Source organism: Rhinolophus hipposideros (assembly GCF_964194185.1).
Source record: "Rhinolophus hipposideros genome assembly, chromosome: X".
NCBI classification, from domain to species: domain Eukaryota; kingdom Metazoa; phylum Chordata; class Mammalia; order Chiroptera; family Rhinolophidae; genus Rhinolophus; species Rhinolophus hipposideros.
In genome coordinates, this window is record NC_138046.1 from 5,805,264 (window position 1) to 5,828,505 (window position 23,242).

Here is a 23,242-nt window from a genome sequence, read left to right on the forward strand (position 1 = left end):
TGCTCTGGTAAATTATGATTCTCTGTATTCGCCTGTCTCTCCAATTTTGGGACAGCAGTTTGCACTTACTCTTAGGATGGAATGGTGATTTCTAAGCTTCTTACCCACTGGGCTGGAAAACAGAAATCTGATTGTGCACTTTTAAGTTATGTTGCCTTTTAAAAATTTTAAAATTCCTAACATGAATTCTTCTCAAACTTTTCCAAAAAATTGGAGAGGGGAGATCACTCCTAACTCATTCTATAGCCAGCATTACGCTGATACCAAAGCCAGACAATGACACTATAAGAAAACTACAGACCAATATTCCTTATGAACATTGATGCAAAAATGTTCAGCAATACTAACAAATTGAATTCAGCAGCATATGAAAAGGATTATATACCATGACCAAGTGAGGTTTATTCCTGGAATGCAAAAATGGTTCAACATACAAAAATCAATCAATATAATACACAACATTAATAGAATAAAGGGGAAATTGATGTAAGTTCAATTGATTCATAAAAAGCATTTGACAAAATTATGCACCCTTCCGTTATAAAAACACTCAATAAACTAGGACTAGAAAGACACTACATCAACATAATAAAAGCCATAGTGAACATCATACTCTATGGTAAAAGCTTTTCCTCTAAAATTAGGGAAAAGGCAAGGATGCCCACTTTTTCTAGTCACAGGAGTATTAGTAGTCCTAGCCAGAGCAATTGGACAAGAAAAAGAAGCAAAAGTCATCCAAATCAGAAAGGAAAAACCAAAATGATCTTTGCAGGTGATATGACCTGATATATAGAAAACCCTTAAGATTCTACACAAAAACTATTAGAACTATAAATTCAGCAAAATAGCAGGATACAAATTCAACACACAAATGTGAGCTGCGGGGCGGCTGCATTGCTCAGTTGGTTAGAGCACGAGCTTTTGGTTCAATTCCCGCATGGGATGGTGGGTTGCGCCCCTTACAACTAAAGATTGAAAATGGCAACTGGACTTGGAGCTGAGCTGCACCCTCCACAACGTGATTGAAGGACAATGACATGGAGCTGATGGGCCGTAGAGAATCACACTGTTCCCCAATATTCCCCAATAAAATTTATATTAAAAAAAATAAGTTGCATTTCTCCAGCCAAAGGAGAAGGGAGCTAAGTAAGGAGCTCTCTATACCATGGCTCCTACAAAGCAGACTGCTGGCAAGTCAGTGGAGGAGGTAAAGCACCCAGGAGGAAGCAATTGGCTACGAAAGCTACTCTAAGAATGCATGCTCTACTTGAGGGGTGAAGAAACATCCTCATTACAGGCCTAGGACTGGCACTCTGTGAAATTAGATGTTATCAGGAGTCCGCTGAACTTATTCACAAACTTCCCTTCTAGGATCTGGTGCAGAGATTGCTTAGAATTTCAAAATAGATCTGCACTTCCAGACTGCAGCTCCTGGTGCTTTACAGGAGGCAAGTGAAGCCTATTTGGTTGGCCTTTTTGAAGACACCAACCTGTGTGCTATCCATGCCAAACATGCAACAATTATGCTAAAAGACATCCAACTAGGACACCAAATACATGGTGAATATGCTTAAGAATCCACTATGATGGGAAACATTTCATTCTTTTTTTAAGTAAATTCTGTTCTTCCTGTTATTGGTAGTTCTGAATGTTACATATTATTTTCTCATGGGGTCAAAAGGTACCTAAGTATATGATTGCACATGGAAAAATAGGGGACAGAAATCAGGTATTGACAGTTTTTCTCATTTTTATTTGTGTGTGAATTTTTAATATAAATGCAGGGACATGAAGTCAAAATGTTTCAGTAACCAAGTGTCAGCAGTTCAACTTTATAACAATTATAAATAAACCTGTTACATTTTTCTGGACAATGCCAGCATTTGGATTTTTCTAAATTAGTAAATTCCTTATTGATGACTAAGTGGTGTTTGTAGCATTTTTATCATACAGCAGACTCATTTTTATCATACATTTGCTATACTTTTCTAACTGACTTGTCCCATAGGCAAGCACATGTTTTTAATGTTGTTTGTCTTCTGTGCTGTTTCATAAGGTTACTATTAAAATACATTAAACTATATAAAAAGAAAACAATTCCATTCACAATAGCATCAAAAAGAATAAAATATTTAGGAATAACTTAGCCAAAGAAGTGTAAGACTTGTACACGAAAAACTACAAAACATTGATGAAAGAATTTAAATAAGATATAAATAAATGGAAACACATCCTATGTTCATGGTTTGGAAGACTTAATATTGTTAAGATGTCAACACTACCCACAGCAATCTACAGATTTAATGCAATTCCTATCAAAATCCTAATGTTTTTTGCAGAAACAGAAAAACCCACCCTAAAATTCATATGGAATCTCAAGGAACCCTGAATAGTCCAAGCAATCCTGAAAAAGAAAAAAGTTGGAGGACATACTTCCTGATTTCACCACTTACTATAAAGCTACAGTCATCAAAACAGTGTGGTACTGGCATAAATACAGACATGTAGATCAATGGAATACAATCGAGTCCAGAAATAAACCCTCGCATGTATGGTCAAATGATTTTCCACAAGGGTTGCAAGATTATTCAATAGAAAAAGACAGTCTTTTCTACAGTGATGTGGGGAAAACTGAAATCCACGTGTCAAAGAATGAAATTGGACCCTTACCTAATATCACGTGTAAAACTGAACTCAAAATGGATCAAAGGCCTAAATATAAGAACCAAAACTATAAAACTCATAGAAGAAAACATAAACATTGGATTTGGCAATGATTTCTTCCATATGACACCAAAGGCTCAATCAACAAAAGAAAAAATAGGCAAATTGGACTTAGTGAAAATTTAAAACTTTTGTGCATCATAAGACACTGTCAACAGAGTAAAAAAGGAACTCACAGAATGGGAGAAACTATTTGCAAATCAAATATCTGATAAGGGATTAATAGCCAGAATATATAGAGAACTCCTTAAAATTCAACAACAAGAAAGCAAACAGCTTGATTGAAAAATGGGCTTTGGACAACATGGATGGGCCTAGAAGATATTATGCTAAGTGAAATAAGTCAGACAGAGAAAGACAAATACCATATGACCTCACTTATATGTGGAATCTAAAGAACAAAATCAATGAACAAACAAAACAGAAACAATCTCACAAATACAGAGAACAAACTGATGGGTGCCAGATAGGAGGACGTTTGGGGAATGGGTGAAAACGGGAAAGGGATTAAGATGTACAAACTGCCAGTTATGAAAACAGTCACAATGGTGTAAACTACAGCATAGGGAATGTAATCAATTATGTAATAACTATGTATAGTGTCAGGTGGGTACTAGACTTATTGAGGGATCACTGCATAAGCTATATAAATGTCTAACTACTATGCTGTATACCTGACACTAATATAATATTGAACGTCAACTGTAATAGGAAACAAATTTTAAGTAAAAAAATGGGCAAGGGATTTGACTAGACATTTCTCCAAGGGAGATATACAAATGACGAATAAACACATGAAAAGATGCTCAATATCACTAATCATTAGGGGAATTCAAGTCAAAACTACAAAAGAGATACCACTTCACACCCATTAGGATGGCCATTATACAAAAAAAAACACAAAATAAGTGTTGACAAGGGTATGACAAATTGGAACACTTGTGCACTGCTGATGAGAATGTAAAATGTTGTAGCCACTGTGGAACACAGTGTGGTGGTTTCTCAAAAAGTTAAAACAATTGCCATATGATCCATCTATTCTACTTCTGGGTATCTACCAAAAATAATTGAAAGCAGGATCTTGAAGAGATATGTGAATACCCATGTTCACAGCAGCATTACTCACAGTAGTCAAAAGGTGGAAGCCACCCAAGTGCCCATGAATGGATGAATGGACAAACAAAATGAGGTCTATGCATAGAATGGAATATTGTTCAGCCTTAAAAAGAAACAGAATTCTGACATGTGCTATAAAATAGATGAATATGGAGGACTTTATACTAAGTGAAATGAGCCAATCACAAAATGGCACATAGTGTATGATTCTACTTATATGAGATACTTAAGATTATTCAAAATCATAGAGACAGAGAGTTAGAATGGTGGTTTCAGGGGACGGGGGAGTGGGGAATGGAGAGTCATCATTTGATGGATGTAGAGTTTCACTTTTGCAAGATAAAAAGAGGGGAGATGGATGGTGGTGATGATTGTACAACAATATTAATGTACTTAGCACCATTAAATTGTACATTTACAACGTTTAAGATAGCAAATTTTATGTTCTACATGTCGTACCACAATAAAAAAATTGAAAAAAATATTTTATTCCCTATAGGTCACTGATTTTCCAATTTAGCAATTTTTGCCATTTTTAGATTACATTTCCAGATTACATTTCCCTTCTCTACCTCAGCATTCACAGAAGGAGAATTGACTTTGGGTGGTGAACACACAATGTGATATATAGATGATGTATTATAGAATTGTACACCTGAAATTATGTACCTTTACTAACCATCGGCACCCCAATAAACTTTAATTTAAAAAAGGAAAGGAAAAAGAAAAATTTCTTATGGGAATGAATGATTCTCTGGTGTGGTTGCTCCTGAAAGGAACATTAAGATTTTTGTTATTTCAGCAAAATATTAAGAAAGTAAGAAGTAAGCAATAAATGCCAGGCACCTTGTTATTGATTTCACATCCTGGTAATCCCAGGTATGGTTTGGCTTTTGATCTAAGCATGCTACTATCCACAATCAGAAGCTGTCTCTCCTTTCCCCCCTTTTATCCTTATTGTTGTCATTTGTAACAGGTCTTATGTATCTTGCACCAGCTGATGTTGGGCGTTCTTTCTCCATTGGGACCCACACCAAGCATGTCATCATTTATTTGTACCATGCTCCATCTGTCATAATCTTGCTTTTCAAAAGCCCTTGAGGATCAGTCAACAAGACATAAGAAACAACACCCAATTCCACATCTAACTATATGTCTTTAAAAATCTCTTTTTCCATATTTATTTCTAGTGTGTGTCTTGTGACGGCACAATGGCAGGTAGCATATGGTTTATAAGTGAAGGAATGTATATCTGTCACGGGCAGTGAATGCACAATTTTTTTTTTGACTGATGGAGATTTGGAGACCAGGATCTGCACATGAAAGCTTTCTTCCAGGACAGAAGCCTTTGCTTTCTCTACGTGAATATTCATTCCCCAAATCTCCATGGCATGGGCCTATTAAGCCCTTGGCTTGTTGAAACAATACCAATGGGTAAAATCTGGTGAGAGATAAGAGTTAGGTGCCCAGAAGGATAAGAGAGGTTCTCTATGGCACACAGAAAGCTGCAGAACGACTCCATGGGATTCAAAATTATCAGTACGTGAAAAAGTGAGAAGAAATAGTCACCTTGAACCACTTTGTATTTTCTACCTATTTCCCTGGGTCCTTCTTCACACTGATTCTCTAGGATTCACATTGGTCCTCTTGCTTACTCAACCTAGATTGGGACCCAGGACACAACAACCTAATGTGTGAGGTAGGGAGAGAGGAAAAGGTAGGGAACCAGCCTTCACCTACAAGGTGGCATAGAATATTGAGGCATAGAATAACATTTGGGGAACATTTATATAATTAATTATAAAATTTATGATTCAGTAGTTGAGCCACAAATAAATGGATAATTGGGAGTGTCTGACTCCCAATTAGACAAGAACGAGCATTAATGGAGGTTTGGCTGTCAATTACAGCTCCTGACACCGGTAGGGCTCAATATTGAAGTTAATTTTCTGTGTGGTATTCCTGGTATCCCTGAGAAGGGAGGTATAATTTTAGGTACATACTGACAAAATTTGAATACAAGGCACTGAGATAAAAGTTATGATCTGTTTGAAAGAGATGACATTGAAGGATGCTGTAGTTATTGCTTTGGCAAAGGATTTTTTGGCTGACGTAATGTAGGGGTATCAATGTCATGATTTATCTTATATGGCGCCTCATGTATCAGATGACATTTGAAAAGAGTGTTTTGGTTTGCTAGATGTTAGGGATTGTATCAGTGAATTTGGGCTACTATAACAAAACTACCGTAGACTGGGTGGCTTATAAACAACACACATTTATTTCTCATGGTTCTGGAGGTGGAAGTTCAGGATCAAGGTGCCAACTGATTTGGTGTCTGGTGAGGGCCCGCTTCCTGGTTCATAGATAGATAGTGATCTTTTCACTGTAACTTCACGTAGTGGAAGAGGTGAGAGATCTCTCTGCAATCTCTCTTATAAGGGCACTAATCCCATTCATGAAGGCTCCACACACAAAGTCTATAGCAGGGATTCGTCGCATACATCTTCCAATTTGCCTCATTAACAGGCAAGGAGAGTGGGATGGAAGCATTACATCTAGCTACTTTTCCAAGTGGGTTCAAAAAAGGGTCCACCAAAATCAATGCCTTGTTTTTTCCTTTCTTCACACAGGTTTCCTCCTAGAGTGCCAAGAACTTTTCCATTCAGCACCTCAGTCATGTACAAAAAGACTGTGTTTGTAGAGTTCACGGATCACCTTTTCAATGTTGCCAAGCCCAGGCCACCATGGATGGGTAATGAAAACAATATTGACTGTTTATTATGAAACTGGGTACCTTATTTCCTAGCGAGGATTTGTCAGTCTTGGGGCTGCAGCTGAAGAGGGCAGCTGCCAAAGAAAATGTCCTTCCTTTACGACCACCTCTCAGAGAAATACACTGGTTGAATGTCCTCAGTGTCTTTGCTGGGCTCTCCTCTTTGGCTTGTTCTCTAAAATTTCGAGTGCCCTGGGTCTTGGACCTGAGTTCATGTTATATTCTCTTTACCTTCAATCCCTAGATGATCTGGTCCAGTTTCATAGCTATGAAATACCATCTTTATGCTAATAACTCCGAAGTTAATAGCTTTAGTTCAGACTGCTTGCTTGATACCATCACTTAGATGTCAAATGAGCCCATAACAAGATGTTCTGATGAGACATTTTCTACCTTAGAATTATTGCTGAGAATTATAGTTGACAAGTATCCCCAAATTCTAAACAGAGATATCAGCCCACCTATTCAGGACTTGTTCAAGTAGTGGTCAAAAATTGGTTATACAACCCTTACCCATCATGTACCTCCAGCCTATACAGAAGAAGGCTAGGAATTTATAAAAGAGTTCAGCTTTGAGAATTTCTTTGGAAAGCATTTTTGGTGTTTTGTATAACCCCTACCTTATGGGGGCAGGGAGGCCTCCCCTCCTATCAAACTATCATGAGGGAGGCTTCAGGAGAATTATTTAGGACACTTGAAATAGGACTTCTGGAGCTTAGCTATTGGCTAGTGCCTGATTTTTATCTGGAAATGCTTTCAAGACCAGAGTCTTGAGGGAACTGCCATGATGGCGTAATAAGGAGAGTGGGCTATAGCATAGGCTAACTGCACTTCCACTGCTAGGTGTGAGGCCAGGAAGATCACAGGACAGACCCTGTCTGAGAGGTTTTTGTTCCAGGTCTAGGTGACCCCAACAGAAAAGTTATATGCAATTGCACTGCCAGAAGCAGAAACTGAGAGGAGAGATACAAGTGACAGTTGGAAAGGGCATAGCTCATGCCAGGGAGTGGTAGAGTGGGGTGTCCCTATATTGGAAGGGAGAGAATATCCAAAGAACTTTTGTAAGTTCCCTAAGAAAGAAAGAGCCAGAATTTTGGCATGTACCACGACCAGGGGCACCAAAGCCACATTACCACTGCTCCTTCCAAGAAATATCTTGCCATTATGCCTCTTTTCCCACCCCTGTCCTTCTCCCACTAGCTCCAACTTTCGAGGGTCCAGAGGTGGTAAGGTGACTGGGGGAGGATTAGAGACTAAGGTGAGAAAGCAGTGAAGTTACCAGTCAAACTACATTTCCCATTACAGGTTTCTGAGCTTGTCAGAACTTAGCTGGAGGAGGAAGGAACCCTTAAATTGCAGGGGACATCAAAAGTTTGATATTAGAATCAACTGGACATATTAGTACCTAAAAAATGTTACTGTTAATATGTGAAGGTTACTAGGGAGGAAATGGGATTGTTTAAAGAAAGGGAAATTCCATCTAACACAATTAAAAACTGAAAAATAAAGCTACTTCCTGTTTGCATCCCATTGAATACAATTCATTCAATAAACCATTTGTAGACATCTTATGCTTAATATGTCTATGAATCAGAAGTCTTGATTTTCCCCTTAATTTTCTGTGTCATGGCCTGACTACCACCTATTTGCACAAACCAAAATCACAGGAGTCACCTCTGGATCCTCCTTCCCTCTTTTTTTTTTTTCTATCTTTAACATCCAAGAAGAGCAAGTCTCCTTGATTCTTCCTCCAAAACAAATCCCAAGTCTACTTACTCCTTGTAAATTCCAAACTCATCCAGACTCCTGTGGCCTACAAAGTCCTACATGTCATGTTCCCTGCCTACCTCTATATCCATATTTTCTATCATTCCCTTGCTCATTCACTTTGTTTCAACCACATGTGACTCAACTATGCCAAGCTTATTCTTGTCTCAGGACTTTTGCATTTGTTTGACCTGTTTTGAAAAGTCTTCCACGAGATCTTTGCAAATCTTGCTTTTTTTTCATTAGTTCATTCTCTGCTCAAATGCCCCCTCCTCAGAGAGGCCCTTCCTGACCGCTATTTTTGAAGTATCCTCAACCTGCTGCCTCATCCCTTTCTAACACACCACCATCTCATAGCATTTGTAACCACCTGAAATTTTCTTGTTTGTTTCCTTATGTGCTTTGTCTGCACAGAATGTGATCTCCACGATCTCCACCATCTAGGGAAAGTTCCTAGAATATAGTAGGAACTCAACTAGCATTAGTTCAATGAATGAATAAATGCATGGAATGCATTGCCAGAATGCTGTCCTCAGAACAACCCTGAGGTTGAGCTGGTGATAGCAGTTTATACATTCATTCATTTAACTACTACCTTTCATCAAGAATCACAGGCGCATGCTTCTCCACTGTGCCTCTGATTATCACTTTCATAACAATAGGTTTCCTGGAGTGCCACCCTCCCAGTGACCTTTGCGGAACATTTCATTCCTGCAGGTCTGCTGGGTCCTACCATCCGGGCTGAGGTTTATGACACAGTGGTCGTTACACTAAAGAACATGGCTTCTCATGCTGTCAGTCTTCATGCTGTTGGTGTATCCTACTGGAAAGCTTCTGAAGGTGAGTCCGATGCCCTCCTATTGTCCTGTCATCTAGGGAGAGAAGAGCATTGAGTACAAGTCATGTAACTAGTGGAGTCAGGATTCAAACCTAGGCCCACTTCATGAAGTTAAGAACATTGTCATTTGAGTCTAATCCCCAAAGTTTTGATTTGGTCTTCTGTTCTCCCCTGGGGGCCAGGCCACAGGTCCTAAACATTCCACTTCATCTGCCTTCCTATGCCCAGAAAACTTCCTAGGGAGGATCAAGCCTCATGGTATGAAGGTGAAACGGAGTTCTCCTCCTTCCTTAGATTCTGACTTTCCAGATATTTCTTCTCCTTACCCTCCCCCCCCAGTTCCTAAATAGGAATGCCACCATGTGATGAGAGCCAATTAGCAGAAGTGCAAGCTGACCACAAACAAAGAAACCGCCCATTTGGCCATAGTCTCCACTTCATCAGTCTTCTCCTTAACCTTCACAATGGAGGACAGGAGTGAAGCGGGTGCCACAATTAACTATGCTATCATCCAGATAGTCTATGGCATATATAGATCAAGAAGATTCAAGAAAATTGTTAATAAATTATCGGAGCACACGCCCTGTGTTGTACAGCCGAATGGTGCTTACATGTTGACCAATTCTCATTCTGAAACTGAAGGCCTTCATGTTCTGGGTTGGGAAAAGGTGACAGGAGGGGGCCAGTGGTATATAGGAAAAGTCATCCCAGGTTCTGCCTGGAGACTGGCCAGCTATTTTCATGAGGTATATCCATTTGGGAGCTTCCAGAACAAATCTAGGGGCATTTTAGAGAGACCAGTGTTCTCACAAGTTTGCAGTCAGAGGCTGAGTGTACAGATGACTCTTTTACACCCTAAGCCAGGTGAGGGCTGGGAAAATGGACTCTCTAATGTCTCACACGTGCATCCACAGTGGTTCTGCCCAGGAACAACACAGGGAGGCGATGGCCTAACGCCATGTCATTTGTTGTCCTCTCAGGAGCCTTTGTATTTATATGTTATGATCTACAAGCTCCTGGTCTCCTTCGACTAGTCCGGGAGGTCCAGGTTGTCAGTTAAATCTGGGATGAAGGTCAATATCATTCTATAAGCTTCGTGACCTTTGTGATATCCTTTTGTAAAGTATCTGATCAAGTGTTTATTGGTCCTGTTGACAAAAATGAGTTGTTTATCTTTTTTTATTGATTTATAGAGATACTTTATGTATTCTGAATACAAATCCTTTGACAGATATAAATCTTTGCATATCTTCTAGTCTGTGGCTTGAGTTTTCAGTCTCTTCATATCTATAACATATGTAGATATATGTTATATATATATATATTGAAGGTCAAACGGATATACATATATATGGGGGGGTTGGTAAACAGAAGTTCTTAAAGTTAATGAAGCATGGAAGTTCAATAGTTAATGGAGCATGAAAAGTTGTCACATTTTTCCTTTTATTTTAGAGCTTTGTGTCCTGTTTAAGACATTTGCCAATGCCAAAGTCATGAAGACTTTCTTGTATGCTTTCCTCCAGAAGTTTTATTAGTTTACCTTTCACACTTAGGTTTGTGATCCATCTCAAATTGATTTTTGTGTGTGGTTTCCTCACAGCATTTTAAAATAGCTTTATTGACGTATAATTTATATACCATGAAATTCACCCATTAAAGGTAATTTGATGACTTTGAATGAATTTAGACAGTCGTGCAGTCATCAGCACAATCGTTTTAGAATACTTCTGTCACTTCAAGAAGCTCTCTCTTTGCAGTTCAGGCCCCATTCCCACTCCCAGTCCCAGGTAACCACTCATACGCTCTATGTCCTTAGCAGCCTGTCATTTTTATCTCCCAAGCCAACTCTGGCCAAATATATTACTGTTCAGCCAATAGTCATCCCCTATCCCAGAGTAGGAGGACTACATTTCCTCCCCATCCTGATGATGGGCGTGGCCATATGACTTGCTTTGGCTAACAGAATCTAAAAGCACATGACGGAAGTAAGCCAAGATGGTGTGCAGGAAGTATCTGTCAAAGGAGCCAGAGCTGAAAAACTTTGAGGGAGATCTGAAAGACGGCGTGGGGCACACAAGTCAAGAAGTGTCAGCTTAAAGCTGTTGATAAGAGGTCAGGCAAAGGATACACAGCTGAAGGTACCAGGGACTGAGGTGACATAGCGCCTGAAGCATAGCATTGGGCTTGTGGTGGAGCGGTTGTGCCCAGCAGCCACTAAGCTGTGGCCCTCCAGGACTGAGACCAACAAAAATTCTTGTCTTGTGGATTCAGGATGTGTGTCTCATCTCCTACCAGACACACAGGAATTTGGCATGTTTTAGCAGCCTAGCTCCTGGGGGCTTACGCTAGGCCAGGAGCAAGGCTGACCCACCAGCTGCAAGGGGTTGAATAGAGTGTTATCTAGGACAGACAGTACAATAGAGGCTGGGCAGAGGGAGGGTGCAGATACAAGGCCATAGACAGACATCAGGGGACACAAAAGGATCAGGGTTCGGGGTGGAAAGTGGATACCAAAGAGATCCCCACAGTCCTGGGACCTAACCACAAGGTTTTTGTATAACCCGGCAGTCTTGGTTCCTGAGAGCACATTGCTTGCTGAGATAGCGATCAACTTCAAAACACCTGCTTGCTCATTTTCACAATGCCCTGGTGTGGTGGTTTTAAAACATGGTAGCAGATTCCTTGACACACCTCCCATCGAAAGCTGGAATCTATTTTTTCCTTATTAATCTGCAGTGGGCTTTTAACTGCTTTGGCCAATAATGTATGGCAGAAGTGATGCCACGTGACTTCTGAGGCTGTCATAAAAGAGCATGCTACTTCTGCCTTGTTTGGGAGAATATTCACTCTTGGAGTCCTGAGATGCCATGTAGGAAGCCTGACTCCCCAAAGCCCCCATGCTGTGCGGAAGCTCAAGCCAAACAGAAATCCCATGTGTTGGTCAACAGTCCCAGATGAATCCACTTTTTAAGTTATTCCAGCCCAGCTACTAGATATGTGTGTGAAAAAGCTTCTAGAGGATTCCATCCTCAGCTGTTTGAGTTAGGCCAGGTGATGCCCTCGATATCATGGAGCAGAGAAGCCATCCTGCCTCTGCCCTATCTGAATTCTTGACCCACAGAATCAGTGAGCATAATAAAATGGTGGTTGTTTTATACCACTACATTTGGGGTACTTTGTTATTCAGTCTTCTCAACAGGAAGTCCTATGATTTCCTCCTCAACTTTTCTCTTTTCAGTGTGTATCTCAAGCCCAAAAGCACTTTGAGAAAGCTTTGACTGGCTCAAGGGATAACTACAAAATGACTTCCTTTCAGAAGTGGACTCTGGTGATTTGATAAACTTCTTAGGATATCATCCATGCAAAAGGCATATTGGAAGCAGACAGGCAGACTCCCTGAACTCTCAAATGTCCCAACAGTGTTGTTTCTCGTATAATAGAAGATGACAATTACACAAAACACATTCCGCTTAGAATATTCGCAAGTGTCTGATGTATAAGCTCAGACAAGACTCTGAAGGAGACAGAAATCTTCCAAAGGAAATATACGTTAGTAGATATGTAAACTTTAAGGGCTGCACACAATGCTTTTTCCCAAGCACCGCCTACTTCACTTGGTCTTCACAATCCCTTTTGTCTTCATTGGAGGATAGATCTTATTAGCAACTTCAGCAGCCCCGGGAATCTCAACATTCAGAGCATCACCTCCTATTGTTCCAGCTCTCGTTTTCTCACTGCCCACTCCAACAAACTCTTCATTCTCATTGAGATCTCCCATCCACTGACCCTACAATATTTCCACTTCTACCTTGCCCCTTAGGTCTTCACTTCCCTCATTTCCCAGATTAGATGCCCTGACACGTGACAACCACAGTGCCTTTGCATGCACTCACAAGTTCCTGGCCTCCTTGATTGCCATTCTATTCTCTTGGCCAAACTACTACCATGGTTAAATCTGTTCTTCACCTATGCTACTAGCCACCAAGTAAGTGGCCACTACTGAAATAAAAATCACACAACCATATGGCGTTGTATCACTAAGTTCATAACGCCTCACCTCAAATGGTCCCTCTGTACTGCCTGGACATCCTACTGCTACATTTCTCCCAATCCATTCACTGTCCCTCTCCCCAAGAGAGCTACAGTGTTTCACACATTCTTGGCCTCTCATCAAAACTCCCATACCCCTCTCCCAACCTTAGCATTAGGAAAAAAGGTATTATTTTCCTAGTGAAATATTTCAAACAAATAAAGGTGTAGGAAATAATATAGCAAACAAACATATACCCATCACCTCATTTTGCCAAAACGTAATATTTTGCCATCTTTGCTTCCTTTATTTAAATAAATTAAACACTGTAGATACACTCAAAGGCCCTTGTATACCCCTCCACGACCTTCTCCCTCCCTATCCAAACGTATCCACTCTCTAGAATTTGACACTGACCCACAATCATGTAGATGCCTGAACCACACACTCCATCTTCACATGCCAACTCACATTTTTCTATGTCAGGTTCTGCCACACATAGGTGTTGGTCTTCTGTTGCTTCTGGATAAAGCCAATTGTCCCTAGCGCCCACTGGAGGGGGTGCTGTTATACCCCAGAGAAACTGATTTTGTAGTGGGGACCACCCAGCTTCACTTTGGGGGTGGCCTTTGACTGCTGAGACTTTGTAGTAAAAGTATGGGCAGAGCACGGACAGGGCAGGGGTCTCTTGCACTGCTCTGTTGGAGAGGTCCTGCTCTCAGATGTACAGATGCTGTGGGATAAGATGGGGTATAAATGAAGAGCATCCTGAGTATTTGGAATGCTCTGGAACTCCAGAGACCCTTCTAAATCCAGGAAGCTATGGTGAATTGCTAGAAAAATGTTTCAATAGAAGCCTAAGTATTATGGTCAATACCTTTAAATATTTTCTACTTCTGTCCACTGAAATGATCTAGAAGCAATTAGACTTCATTAATAGTGAACACACACACTGCTCAATTTTGAATAGAGGTATCAGGCTAATCCAGGGATCAACTGGAACATCACTAGGGATAGGACAGCCAGTAAATATCTCTCCCTGATGTGATCTGCCCCTCCAGAGAGAACCAAGTTAAAAACACTTTAAAAATCTCTTTCCACTTCCCTTACTTCAGGGCTGCTTTCTATAGAGGGCACAATCCCTCATTTTCTTTGTCATCATCGGATCACGTTGGAGCTGTTTCTCACTGGCCCAGAGGCATTTGCAAAACAGGCTATTAGCTTTGCCCTTCCATGGCCCAGTTGGGGGGCATTGGGAAAGCTATTCAGCCCCATTGGGACACATTGATTCATCTATGAATAATACAAATATTAATTACCTCATGGAGTTCCTATGATAAATAAATGTGATAATATCCAGATAAAAAAAAAATCTCTTTCCCTTCCCTGCTCCTCAGGAGTGCTTATTAAAGAGTCTGAGACAGGGGTTAGAGTGCGGCGCTCTTAACAACAAGGTCACCGGTTCTATCCCCACATGGGCCACTGTGAGCTGCGCCCTCCATAACCAGATTGAAATAACTACTTGACTTGGAGCTGATGGGTCCTGGAAAAACACACTTAAAAAAAATAAAAGTTTTTTAAAAAAAAAGTTTGGGACAAAGTACATACCCAGTGTATGTTGGTTGAGTTGGATTGACTCGATAGGTTAAAATATGCAATAATGGAAGCAATGAGTTAGTTCAAATGCGCAGGTCTCATTGGGAACCACTCACGTTTGCATTAGTGGTCTAGAACTCCTCCAGAATATATGAGGCTTCTCCCTATTTATAGCTGCTACACGTTAGTCTTCCTAATTAAGTTGCAGAAAGAATGTTTCTTGTGTAAAATCTACTGGTGACAGTAACCTTGATGTGTTTCCCTGAGTGGACAATGGGCACACAAGGACAATTTTATCCATCTTTGCTTCAGGTACTGAATATGAGGATGAGACCAGCAAAATGGAGAAGGAAGATGATAAAGTCATTCCTGGTGAAAGTCATACCTACGTCTGGCATGTCCTGAAGGAGAATGGTCCAATGGCCACTGACCCACCGTGTCTCACCTACTCCTACCTTTCACATGCAGACCCGGTGAAAGACTTGAATTCAGGCCTCATTGGAGCCCTGCTGGTTTGTAGAGAAGGTAAGTGTAAGAAAGGGTCAGATTGAGAGGAAATAAGCAGGGAAGTGCAAACATCTGGGTTTATTCATAAAATATAGCATTTCTGTTCTTTCATCTGAAAGAGGTTCCTTTTCCCTAGCATCATATCCATGGAAAGGAGAATAATCCAGTTTCTGGGAGGAACAGATGTCCATCCTATGTTGCCACATGCACTCTGATGGTCAAGAAAAGCCAAACTCTGAAAATAGGTCTCTCTTCTCAAAGCACTGCTACTTTCTACTTCAAATATCCCGTGGACCTTCCCAGTAGTGCCTTTTGTAAATTTTGGGTTAGGTTCCTTGACAGCTCCATGGAGGTAAAGACATCCCAGTGTGTCATCAGTGATGTATAGACCAGTTTGGGAGGTTAGCTTGTCATCTGTGACCCAGGAGCATATAAAAATCTGAGAAAAGTAAGCATTTACTTATGCTTATAACTTGTGATTCTAAAAATCATCTTACTTTTAATCTTTGTTTAATTTACAGTTTAATAGTATAAATTAAATTCGGGTAGTAAATATTGCATAATTTAGTTTAATCCTAACTTTTAATGGTGAAATCAGCTTTTTGTAAAGTTGATTGGGGTGACAATGGTTAGCAAAGTTACATAGGTTTCAGGTGTACAGTTCTGTACTCCATCTTCTCTATATCACATCGTGTGCTCAGGGATCATTTCTATAGTATGTCACTGGACTTTTATTTCAGTCCAGTTATGAATCTCCGAAACTAGGATACTGCAGAGCGCCACAGTTGTGTGGCTTAAAATGACAACAATCATTTACAATTTCTCACGGTTTCTGTGGGTCTCTCATGAAATTTGGGAGTATTTTGACTTACTGACTTGGAAGACTCAAATAGCTGGGGCTCTCTCCACATGGTCTCCAGGGTAGCCAGACTTTTTTTGCCTTCAAAACAGAATTTATATTTTAGAGCAGTTTTAGGTTCATAGCAAAACTGAGCAGAAAGTACAGAGATTTCCCAAATCTTTCCTGCCCCTGCACAGGCACAGCTTCCCTCACTATCGACATTCCCCACGAGGGTGGGACATTTGTTACAGCTGAGGAGCCTACGTTAACACACTGCTATCACCCAAAGGCCATAGTTCATATTAGCGGTCACTCTTGGTGGTGTTTGGACAAATGGATAATGACATGGATCCATCATTACGGTATCAATACAGAGTAGTTTCACTTCCCTTAAAATCCTCTCTGCTCCAGCTATTCATTCTTCCCTCTCCTACTCTTCACAACCACTGATTTTTTTCTTGTCTCCATAGATTGTCTTTTTCAGAATGTCATGTCATTGGATTCACATATAATACTATGTTGGATTTTCGTGTTGGCTTTTTTTTTCATTTATTAATATGAAAAAGGGAAGGGAGTAGAAGAAGAAGACCAGAAAAATTTGTACTGGTTTCATTTGGAAGCATAATCTCTCATATACTGAGTTCAGTTTTATTTCATAGTCACAATGTATAACAAAGTGCTAAAACCGCAACATGTTATTTGTAGGATGTAAAGACTAATAAAACAATAAAATCATCAAAACATGTTTACGTATAAAAAATAAATAGGTTCAAGTCAAAACAATTCTTTGACAGAATTGAATTAAAAAGTCAACAGACATCCTACTTCTAGGTAAGATGGAGGAAACACATGGCACCTTTTATCTCCCACTTAACTATAGAACCTTGACAAAATGCACAGCCCAGCCAGCTGAGAATTCTAAAAAGCAAACAGAATAGACAGACAGATCGGAAAAGTCATCAGAATTCAAAGTACCACCAAACTGGGGGGGAATTTAACGTTTTATTCCCCTCCAGTATTCCTCAACCTGGCAGATAATCTGAATAGACATTTTCCCAAAGAAGACATACAAATGGCCAAGAGGTACATGAAAAAGGTGCTCAACATCACTAATCACCAGGAAAATGCAAACCCAAACCACAACGAGATAGCAGCTCACACCTGTCAGGATGGCTATTATCAACAAGACAAGAAGTAACAAGTGCTGGTAAGGATGTAGAGAAAAGAGAACCCCTGTGCACTGTTGGTGGGAATGTACACTGGTGCAGCCACTATGGAAAACAGTATGGAGGCTCCTCAACAAATTAAAAACAAAACTACCTTATGATCTGCGCTCCCATATTCATAGCAGCAGTATTCACAGTCAAGCAACCACAATGTCCTTTGAGATGAATGGACAAAGAAAATGTAACACACACGTGCGCGCACAGGAATATTATTCAACCTTAAAAACGAAGGAAATGCTGCCATTTGCAAAAACATGAATGAACCTGGAGGGCATTATACTATGTGGAATAAGTCACAGAAAGACAAATACTGCATGATTCCACTTATGTTAGGTGTCTAAAATAATCATGGGATAGTCTTAAATTCTCGTAGAAGCAGAGAATATAATAGTGGTTGCCAGGAGATGGGGTAAGGAAAACAGGGAGTTGCGTATTATGCAAGGGGTATAATTTCAGTTATGCTGGATGAGTAAATTCTAGAGATCTGCTTTATAACACAGTTTCTATAGTTAACAATAAGGAATTGGGCACTTCAAAATTTGTTAAGAGGGCAGATCTCATTAAATTTTCTACACATACACACGTACACACACACACCTCTAAGAGACACAAGGAGACCTGGAAGCTATGAGATATGTCTATTACCTTGATTTGGTGATGGTATCACGGGTGTTTTCCTGTGTCCAAACTCATCAAATTATATGCATTAAATATGTACAGTCTTTTGTATATTAATTATATCTCAATAACGGTGTTAAAAAATAAACTGTATTCTATATACTATCAATGAATAACTGAAAACCAAAATTTGAGAAAGAATAATGTTTACAAAAACTCAAAAATTGAAAACAGAAATCAAACAAAACATGTACATTGTATGGTGAAAACTACAAAGTGCTGATGAAAGAAATGAAGCAGACCTAAACAAACAGAAATACTGTTTGTGAACTGTAAGATTTGACAGTAAAAATCTCAATTCTCCCCAGTCTATAGATTTAATTTAATTCCAATCAAAATCCTAGCAAGATTTTTTTGTAGCTATTGACAAGTTGATTCTGTAAGGGTGACACTGTATCTTCTATTTTGAGATTTAAACCTCTAGTGTAATTCGATCTAACAGTGTTGTTTAGCTTGGGACTTTTGGAAATTTTTTTCCCTTTGCTTCTCTTCCATCCCCCAAAACTTAATGACTCTGTTTACCATACAATTGCTACGCATACCAGATTTAACGCCTCAGTTTACTCCAGACCATATGCATACCATGCTCAGTGACCCTGTTTCCTCAGGGAAACCTCCAGAAGTTTCTACATCTAGAAAGAAGTTTTTACATCTGCATAAGATCCACTTCTATCCTTGAAACAAACCAGCCTCTGGGCAGCTGTTTACTCCAGGCCAAGACCACCTTTCCCCACCCCCTTTTTCACTTTGTTCTGCTTCTTTCTTGTCTCTAAAACCTTTTGGCCTTCCTGAGCGGAGGTGGCGTTGGGACAGGGGTCGCCATCCTCTCAGAGTGCCCGCATTCTGAATAAACCTGCTTTTCTTTCCAACAACCTTATCTCGAATTTTGGCTTTCGTGTGGCGAGCAATCGGACCTATAGCACAGTAACAATTCTGAAACTTATTTGGAAAGCCAAAAGTATTAGAGTAGCTAAAATGATTTTGCAAAAGAAGAATTTAGGGGAATAATTGTACTCCATTTTACAACTTACTGCAAAGCTGCAATAATTATTACATGTATTGGTTAATGGAATAGACTCATAGATTAGTGGAACAGAATAGAGAGTCCAGAAATAGACCCACGCAAGTATGCCCAATTGATTTGGTGCAAAAACAATTCAATGGAAGAAGGACAGTCTTTTCAACAAATGGTGTTAGAACAATTAGAAATCTATATGCAGTCATTCTAAACCTCACTACTTATACAAAGATTAACTTGAATTATAGATCCAAATGTAATATGTAAAACCATAAAACTTAGGAAATATAGCGGAAAGTCTTCATGATTTGGGATTATAAGAAGGGTTATGAGAAGACACCAAAAACACAATCCATAACAGAAAAAAGTGATGTGACTTCATCAATATTAATAACTTTTGTTTTGGAAAAAAGAACACTGCTAAAGACATATCTGGCAAGGGACTTATATCCAGAATATATAATGTGATCTCAAATCTCAACAAAAAAAAACAAACAACCCAATTTTTTAAATGGGCAAAAAATTTGAACACATACTTCACCGAGGAGGATATACAAGTGGCAAATGAGTACGTGAAAAAAATGCTCAATATCATTAGCCATTAGAGAAATGCATATAAAAAGCACAGCAAAATACTGCTGTATACCTATTAGAATAGCTAAAATAATAATTTAAAAATTGCTCAGTATGCTGGCAAGAGTGCAGAACAACAGGAAGTCTTATACATTGTTGGTGGGGATTCACAATAGTAAACACTCTGGAGAACAGTTTAGCAGTGTGATATTGTGATTTATAATAAAATATGTATATATTTGATCTTCATCCCATTCCTGGCAGAGCTCCTAAAACCGTTGGAATTTCCTGTGATGACAGTGATAAAAGGTGTCTTTTGTTATGATAATGGTGGTTTTTGGAAAGCACCTAAGGTTGGGGGCTGGTTGCCAGTGGAGCCAACCGTGTGATTAGAGGGCTAGAATTTTCACTTCTACAGCCTGACCTTAGGGAAGGGGAGAAGGGCTGGAGGTTGAGTTCAATTGCCAATGGCCACTAATTTCATCAATTATGCCTGTGTAATGAAGCGCCATAAAAACCCAAAAGGATGGAGTTTGGGGAGCTTCCAGGTGGTGAATACCTGCAGGTGCTCTGGAGAGGGCATAGAAGCTCCCCGCCTTTTCCCCATACCTTGCCCTGTGCATCTCTTCCATCTGGAGGTTTCTGTTATATCTTTTTATAATAAACTGGTAATCTAAGTAGTAAGTAACTTGTGTCTGTGAGTTCTGTGAGCCAATCTAGCAAATTAATGGAACCCAAGGAGGGAATTGTTGGGACCTCTGATCTATAGCTTGTTGATCTACAGCACAGATGACAAGCTGGACAGGAGATTGGCATCTGAAGTATGGGGGAAGGGCAGTCTTGTGGGACAGAGCCCTTAACCTGGGGCATCTGCTGCTCTCTCCAGGTAGATGGTGTCAGGATTGAGTTCAATTTTAGGACACCCAGCTGGTGTCTCAAAATTGCTTGGTGTTGGGGAAACACACACTGAAATTGGTGTCAAAATTGTAGGCAGGGTCTTATAAAATTTAATATAAACTTCATTTCCATTCCTGGGTATTATTCTAGAGAAATGAAAGTTTAAAACTGATACAAAACCTGTACATGAATGTTCATGGCAGTTTTGTTTGTAATAGCCAAGAACTGGAAACAACCTAAATGTCCTTCAATAAGTAAGGGGTTAAACTGTGATACATCCATACCACAAACTGCTACTCAGCAATAAAAAAGAATAAAGTATTGATACATGCAACAAAATGGATGAATCTCACAGGCATTATGCTGAATAAGAAAGCCAGTCTCAAAAGGTTATATATGGTATGATTCCATTTATATGACATTCTCAAAAACACAACTCTCTAGTGATGGAGAACAGAGTGATGGCTGCCAAAGGTATGACTATACACATAAATATATATACATACAGAGGGAGATGAATGCAAGTCTTGTGTGTACATCGTTTTGGCACCCCCGGTATACAAGTGGACACTTTGGTCAACGTTGCTCAAGCAGTAGTTTACAATAATTAGACGTGTCTGGACGCTGATGATAACCACTTTCAGCACCTCTTGTAAGTCAAACATGACTTGTAGTCATCTTTTGTTATCGGTATATATCGAGTATTACAATTTTAATACTGTTTTCCTTTCTTAAAATGTGTATACATTTTTTGGCACCGTGTGTGTCTGTGTGTGTGTGTGTGTGTGTGTGTGTGTGTGTCTAGACTGTATATGTAACTGTAAAGGGGATCGAAGGAGGGCGTTTGGGGGAATGTTGGAACTGTTTTGGATCCCGTTGGTGGTGGTTTCACAAATCTATACCTGTGTGAAAATCCATAGACTTATTCACCAAAAGTAAAAGTCATTTTCACTATTTGATCGTTTAAAAAATAAGAATTAAAATGGTTTCAGGCAACTTTACCTGTATTTTAAATGTGTAGGGTGAGTTACTTTCTTCATCTAATCTAATTTTCACTTTCCAAGCACCCAAGGTACAAGAGAGAAAAGGAGAACATCATTAGAAAAATCTTCCTACTAGAAATAAGCCTGCAAAGAAAACTTTCTAATCAAATGAAGAAATACAATGCTAAAAAAGATAACCAACAAATTTAACTGTTAAAGCATAAAGCAAGCTCATTTTTAATATAAGTTTTAAATATTAGTGTACATAGTGTTTATTTAAAATGTGAGTATAGGTATTTAATATGGACAGTCATTTTGCTCATAACTTTTTATTTACAAGTACAGAATAAAAAATGTTAAAAACATTATAGAATTTCGTTATATTAATTGCCTATATGCACATTTTCCATGAACAGTATGTATGGTTTTGTAATTTTTCTTTTTGCTTTTATATTTGCTCTCAATACATATATATGTGTGTGTGTGTATATATATATATGTATATATACATACATATATGAAGTATGATACAGGCTTGTATTTTGTGTGTCTTTTTTATTTAATTTTTTTTAGTAATTCATTTTTTTTTGCTATTTTTAAAAAGTAGTGGTCTACAACAAATCTGAAATTTAAAACAATGTTCTTTACCCCGAATAGTTTTAGAAGCACTGGTATAGGAAAACTGATACCAAAGAAATAATGTTATGGTCAAGTTCCAAGGGACCAAGAGACAAAGGACTACATTTGTGCTACTTCCAAGTGGTGAAGTAATGTCTCCTCCTGGTGTCACTTTCCTATGAAAGGATTTTCAGTGGAAGATAAATGCTCACTTCTTTTTCAGGGAGTCTGGCCAAGGAAAGGACACAGACCTTGCAGGAATTTGTACTCCTTTTTGCTGTATTTAATGAAGGTTAGTGACCTGCAATCTGAATTTGGGGCTCTTGAAAGAAAGCGATTTTATTAACTTAATCTGGTACTTGAGAATGAGGGCTGCTAGTGCCCAGAGGAAGTGATTATAGAAAGATCATAAACTATATTACTGTTCAGGAATGAAGATGGGGATGAAAATGAATTGAAAAAACAAACAAAAAAATGCAACCTTAGCTCCATTGGCAACTATGAGGTAAGAAGACATAGGAGCTGGGTAACAGGTCAGCCTCATGGCCTTTGTTAAATCCACCAACAGAGACTTTTTGCTCAACTTAAGAAAATTTTAGTAAAAATTATACATTGTGTATATTTAAGGAGTACAACATGATTTGATATATATATATAATCATACATATATATGTATATATGTGTACATACATATAGATATGGATGATTAGTATAGTCAATCTAATTAACATATCCATCTCACAGTTACCATTTTTTGTGTGTGGTGAGTGTACCTGAAATGTACTCTTTCATCATATTTTCAGTGCTGAACATACTCTTTCTTAGTAACTATAATATTATGCCTGTACCTTAGACCCCCAGAATTTATTCATTTTAAAACTGAAAGTCTATTTCACCCTGTGACCAGCATCTCCCCATTTCCCCCACCCCTCCCAGCACCTGGAAACCACTTTACCATTCTCTGCTTCATTGAGTATACCTTCCCTTATCTTCATATCTTACTTTTAAGTAACTTTTAAGCAACTTTGGAAAGTTCCTTAACGTCTCTGTGTCT

General features: G+C 39.1%; 1 protein-coding gene across 1 annotated transcript in view; it reads left to right on the forward strand.

Annotated features, from left to right (window-relative positions):
• F8 (coagulation factor VIII) overlaps nt 1-23,242 on the forward strand; it is a 122,156-nt gene that overhangs the window by 10,024 nt on the left and 88,890 nt on the right. Inside the window, exons 2-5 of the mRNA XM_081041946.1 lie at nt 6,474-6,595; nt 9,101-9,223; nt 15,160-15,372; nt 22,412-22,480. Of these exons, the coding sequence (XP_080898072.1) occupies nt 6,474-6,595; nt 9,101-9,223; nt 15,160-15,372; nt 22,412-22,480 (527 nt within the window). The remainder of the gene's footprint in view (nt 1-6,473; nt 6,596-9,100; nt 9,224-15,159; nt 15,373-22,411; nt 22,481-23,242) is intronic.